At 52.3% G+C, this 5,322-nt stretch overlaps 1 protein-coding gene across 1 annotated transcript in view; it reads right to left on the reverse strand.

Moving 5' to 3' along the window:
- The window catches only part of HOXC13 (homeobox C13), a 7,656-nt gene extending 7,585 nt beyond the window's left edge, over positions 1-71 (reverse strand). The window contains exon 1 of the mRNA XM_011930686.1: positions 25-71. Within this exon, the coding sequence (XP_011786076.1) occupies positions 25-71 (47 nt within the window). The remainder of the gene's footprint in view (positions 1-24) is intronic.
- Between the last annotated feature and the right edge of the window lie 5,251 nt (positions 72-5,322).

Raw genomic sequence — 5,322 nt, forward strand, 5'->3', positions numbered from 1 at the left:
ACCGCGCTGTCCTCATAGACGTACATAAGGCTCTCCGGCCAGCGTGGATGCAGGAGCAGCGAAGTCGTCATGACATGATCTGCTGGAGCTTTTTAAAAACTCCACTTGCCAGAGGCAGCGAGCAAGGGAGACACCTCGCTCCTGTTTTCCCTCCCCCATCCCTCCCCTCTTTTCTCTCCACCCCTCCCCTCCTCCTGGTGCTTCCACCTCCCTCCCTACATTCCCTCTACGCATGCGGAGAGACTTCATTAAGAAATCCGCCGGTTCCCGCCCTCCACCTCTCAGCACCCCTCCCGCGCTCGTGTGACGCTCTCTGCGCACGTGATGCCCGGGTCAGGTCTCCTGGGGTTCCCTCCCCTCTAGGTGGGGCGGGGCGAAAAGAAAAAGGTCTCTGCTGATTGGATCTCAGTTGGGCCAAAGGAGGCGGGAGCTGGGAGATTTAAAGGGACAGGGAGACGCCCCCTGGCCGGCCCCAGGGAGGGGGTGGGGGAGGCTGAATTTGGCCGACGCAAAGGGAGGAGAGGGCTGTAACTGGGCGCCTCCTCCTAGGCATAGAATGTGCACGGGGGAGACAGACCCCTATCCCTAAACCGATCACTGTGACTGCCCAAGTCTCTGGATTGGGGCTTGAAGCTAAGGGTGGGGAAGAAACCAGATTTTAAAGAATAATAAATGAAGATAATAGAAAACAGGCAGGAGCGCTCCAGCCCTGGCAGCTCCCCTCCGCTCGCGGCTGGAAAGAACCTGATGCCGCGTAGCGAGCCTTTGATGCCGGGATTGTGTTTCCATTTCCTACTTTCAGCCACTTTCCCCAGAACCCCAGATGTCTGAAAAGGACACTCTCCTTTACCTCGCTGGATTTTTCTCAAGCAGAGAGGGGTGTGACAACCCCCAAACACAGAATTCATCACCTGGGGCAGGGGATTGTGAAGCAATGGAATATACTCAGCAATAAATGGAAAAAGAATAAAACGAGGGAAATAAAAACAATAGAATAGACTGATATTTAAATATGCAACAGAAAAAAATCTCAGAGTGAGGTTTTTTAAAGAAATGCGGGTGGCGGGGGCGTAATATTCAGCCTGGGAAAGCTAAAAGCCCTGGATGCGAAGGAGAGCGCGCTCTCCTCTACAGCTATACAAAAGAAAACGTGGAAAATGGGGGAGATTCAGTGCTACCCCTTTCGAGGGACCTCTCTGGCGCCACTCTGGGGACCCTGCAGAACCCACCTCTGCCCTCAGGAGCCTAGTCCCCAGTTTGAATACCCTCACTGGAGCTCCCACGGCTTTCTTAGGTCACCCTCTTTTAGTGCAGAATAGTTTCATGATCTAAAACTGCCGCCTATTTCAAAGAAAAAATTAACACCGACTTACTGATTCTTCAAAAGCTCTCCCTTCTTTCCTCCCAATCTCCCAACTTGTCAGGAGCCTCAATAGAGTCACCCTTTTCTGAGGGAGTATCTCCGTGGAATTGAGTCAAGTTCCCTTTCAGCAGAGGACCTCCCTGAGAAATAGTAATGAAGAGAGAAAAATAAGAGGGGAGAGGGACTGCAGCGTTTCCTTCTTTCCTGCCTCTGCTACAGGTTTTGAATGCTGAGTGCTCGTGTGTAGCCAGCGCACAGGCCATGGCCACACAGTAGCGCCTCGCTCAGCCAGACCTACTGCACCCCTCAAATGGAAAGCAAATGGACAGGTCTGCAGAGACCCCTTCGGGCCACCTCCCTCCTCTTTGTGGGGAGAAGGTGGTGTTTGACGGTTGAGAGCACTCGGACATCGGTGAATTAGGATAGTAATTCTTATCCGCGTGATCTTGAGCCAGAAGAGTCAGCTCAGAGTTCAGAAAGCAGGCTGAGGGCTGGGCTGGCAGTAGGAGGAAAAATACAACAGAAAGAGGGTTGAGACATAAGGAGACCAGCTCAAGTGTGTATTGACGGCAATGACGGAGGGGCGAGGAGAGATGAGCCCAGTGGAAGATAGGGTCTTGACGGGAGCCGGCTCTGCTAGGAAACTGCTTATCCTGCTGCTGGAGTCCAAGGTCAAGGTAAAACGAGGAGAGCAAACAGGGCCTGGCCAAGTCTAGACTGGGTCGTGTGACCTTGGCCCCCTTGCCTAAGGCCTGGCTGCTGGGGGTGGGTGGGTGAGGAGGCCTGTCTTTTTCCAGCCGCGGGTAGTAAAGATGGAACCTAGATCCTGGCCTCCCCTTCTGCGAAGTGCTGCGCCCAGGTGGAAGAACTGAGGTGCTGTGGACAGGGTTCTGCGGGACTGCCAGGAGAAACAAAGGGCCTGAAATGCCCATCCCATTCTTGGGGCTCCCTCCCTGGTCAGGCCCAAAGCCGGACCCGTTTTCCGTGGGCCAGAACTCAAAGACACATCTCCAGCCTTTGGGAGGAGGAACCGGAATGGCAGGAGTAGGAACCAGAACGGCGTGAAGGATCTGGGTGCAGGGTGGCCAAGCAATAAATAAAATTAATAGTATGGTCTTTTCCAGGTTTATATAAGGGCATTAACTATTCCTATTGCAATGAGATATAGATTTAATTAACCCAGCAACTTTACAATTCCATTTATTAGGAGCACTATGCGGCCAAAATGTAGTGGCGAGAAGAAAGAAAGGGAACCATAGTCCTCTTCCTCAAGAAGACCAGCCGAAGTTGTAGGCCTCCAAAGCGACTTGGAGGAGTGGGAAGGCTGGAGGGGAAAGTTTGGGCTAAGGGCAGAAAAGGCGACTGAGGAAGTCCGCGTGCTCTGAACAATTCCCTCTTCTTTCGCTTGGTTCCCCAAGACCTTTCGTGCCTGCAAACGCAGTCTCCAAGTCTGGGGCGCCGGGATCCGGGAGGGAGGCGCCGAAGAAAGAGCTTGCAGGAGGACGGTGGAAAGTAAAGCCTTGTTGGTTAATTAACTTTAAGCCTGGGGTGGTTTCTCTCCCCTCCCCCGAAAAAAAAATGTGGCTCTCGCTGAGACACAAATAAAATCAAATTAAACACTCCAGGAGAATATGCACCACTAGAAACGTAGTAATTACATCTCCAAGGCGATCTCGCCCTAGAAAGCCTTTCTAGGGCCTGGCGCTGAAACCCTCGGCTGCAGTGCTCACCCGGGCTCGCCCCGCTGGCCTTCGGGGATTAGGCGGTGAGGTTTGACTGTGGATGAAGTTTAGAGAAAATCCAGGTGCTGGTATGCGGAAAAAGACGGAGCATTTAATTATACGGAAGGAAAATGGAAAACAGCTCCTCAGCCTCGTCGGGAAGCCCCGGCTCTGCTCCCGGCTGCTTTTTCAAAGGGACTTCTACATCGCGGAGCGGCAGGAGCCACTCTACCCTCAGCTACCGCCCATGCACCGAGCTCTCGGCTAAGTTCGACTCTGAAATGTTTTCTTTTAAATGCTCCAACACATAAAGGAGATATTTAATGTGCCTTTTCGCGGGAAGTGTGTGTTTGTGTGTGTGTGTGTGTGCGCGCGCGCGTGCGTGCGTGCCTGTGGGTTTAGGGATGGGTGCAGGCTGCCTGCACTGTGTCAGCACACGGCTTTGTGGACACAGCCCAAATGTGTTCCTAAAGATAACCAGCTCTCTGCTTAAATCCTCTGTATGCAAATAAAAGTCTCTGCTTGTCTGTCTGTATACACTTTTAATTGACATGTTTTTCCTACTCTACTTACGAAGACATCCCCCAAGAAAATATGGAAAAATGAAGAAGCAAATATCTGTGTCTTTCTGAAGTTAACGGGTGGAATTCACGCCCCACCGTATCTAAGACGAAGTCAGAGGTGTAACTTAGCAACATTTGCAAGCGGAGGGTGCAAGCCTGATGCACATACTTGAGGGCTGGGTGTAGCTTCAGTGCTAGACTAGGGAGAAGGATGAAAGAAATGGCGTTGCTATGTCCCTGATTCAATGCCCAGATTTTCTCCTCTGAAAATTAGGTATCAAATTATTTCTCTCCCTGCAACCCTTTTCTCTGTTTCCTCCATATGGGGGTGGGGGGAGCTTAAAGCTCTGAAGCTCCTGCTCCCCCCACCCGCTTTTTATGGGAGAAATTGCAGTTTTAAAAAAGGAGGGGGTGGGTTGAGGCTGTAGGAGAACAAAGAGCCTCACCACCATGGGGTCTGGATTCAGGCCCAGACTTGGGGCCTTATAGGGCAGGCAAAGGGTTTGGGGGCCCTTTCCTGTCCAAGGTTCAGGTTGCCGATGGAGGAGGAGATTTGTGGAGGACGGAGGAGGACAGGGCCTGGGCTAGCCAAGAAAGGGATGTTTGAGAGAGGGCACTTATAGGTAGGGATTGGGGGTTCAGAAAGGGCATATGAGAAGGTATACCCTTGAGGGTGTGTCTGTGTGGGAAGACCCTCCCACATGCTTGGAAAAAATTCCAGATGGGCTGCAGAGGGTGATGTTGGTAGAGAAGGAAAGAAAACTGGCTGAGCCTGGAGTTCCCCGGACCTGTCCAATCCCCTCCCTTCCTTTTTCCGTTCCTTCCACTTTTCTGGGCTCCTGGAGGTCCCTTCATCCCTCTGGAACCTGCTCTACTTTGATCTCTCCACTCCCACAGCCCAGCCTCTGAAAAGGGCCACTAGGCCTCTTCTACTAGCTTGGGAACTCACCTCCTGGACAGCGGCTGCTATCCTGGCATCTTCCATCTTTAGCGTTCTCCCTCCCTAGGCCCCCAGCTTGAGGGAAGATGGGACCAGGGTAGCTGAGGCATCACTTTGCTCCTTGTTTCAGAGTTTTCCGCTCTTAAATCAAAACTTGCCTTCCTCCGGGCCCCACCTATTTTCCTGTGGTAGATATCAGGGAAATCCATTCCTCTCTGCTGCCTAGTTAGGACTTGCAGTGCTGGCTGAGGTTTGGGGTCACCTCGAAGACCTTTTCCTCTCTGGTTCTGCAGGGATCCATACAGGGGTCCAAGTTTAGGCTATCACAAATCTTCTCCTGGATTCTCCTCTAGCATGCCCCCAGCTGCAGACTCTGCTTGGTGGTGCACTGGGTTTGGTGCGGGGAAATCAAGTGGCCCCTTCCATGGAGAACTGTCAGGAAGCCTCCTCCAGCGGTCTCTGGAGTCCCTAACCGCAGTCCTCTTTCTTTCACAGTTTCCCTGCCCTCCTACCCCTGTCAAGCTCATCACAGAGCCCCTTCCCCAACCCTCCTCATCCCCTCCTTCCTCAGCCCTTTTCTAGCCCTCACCCCACCCACCCCCTTTTCTTTTTGGGCAGTATCTCAGTCTGTCACTTGGCCCCCTCCCTACTCTAACCCTTCATTGACAAAAGAAGTTCAGGGAATAAACACAGAGTTAAGAAATTAACAAAGTATCTCCTCCCGCCTTCTGGCTT

The sequence above is a fragment of the Colobus angolensis genome, unplaced genomic scaffold (genome assembly GCF_000951035.1).
Source record: "Colobus angolensis palliatus isolate OR3802 unplaced genomic scaffold, Cang.pa_1.0 Scaffold87, whole genome shotgun sequence".
Classification (NCBI taxonomy): domain Eukaryota; kingdom Metazoa; phylum Chordata; class Mammalia; order Primates; family Cercopithecidae; genus Colobus; species Colobus angolensis.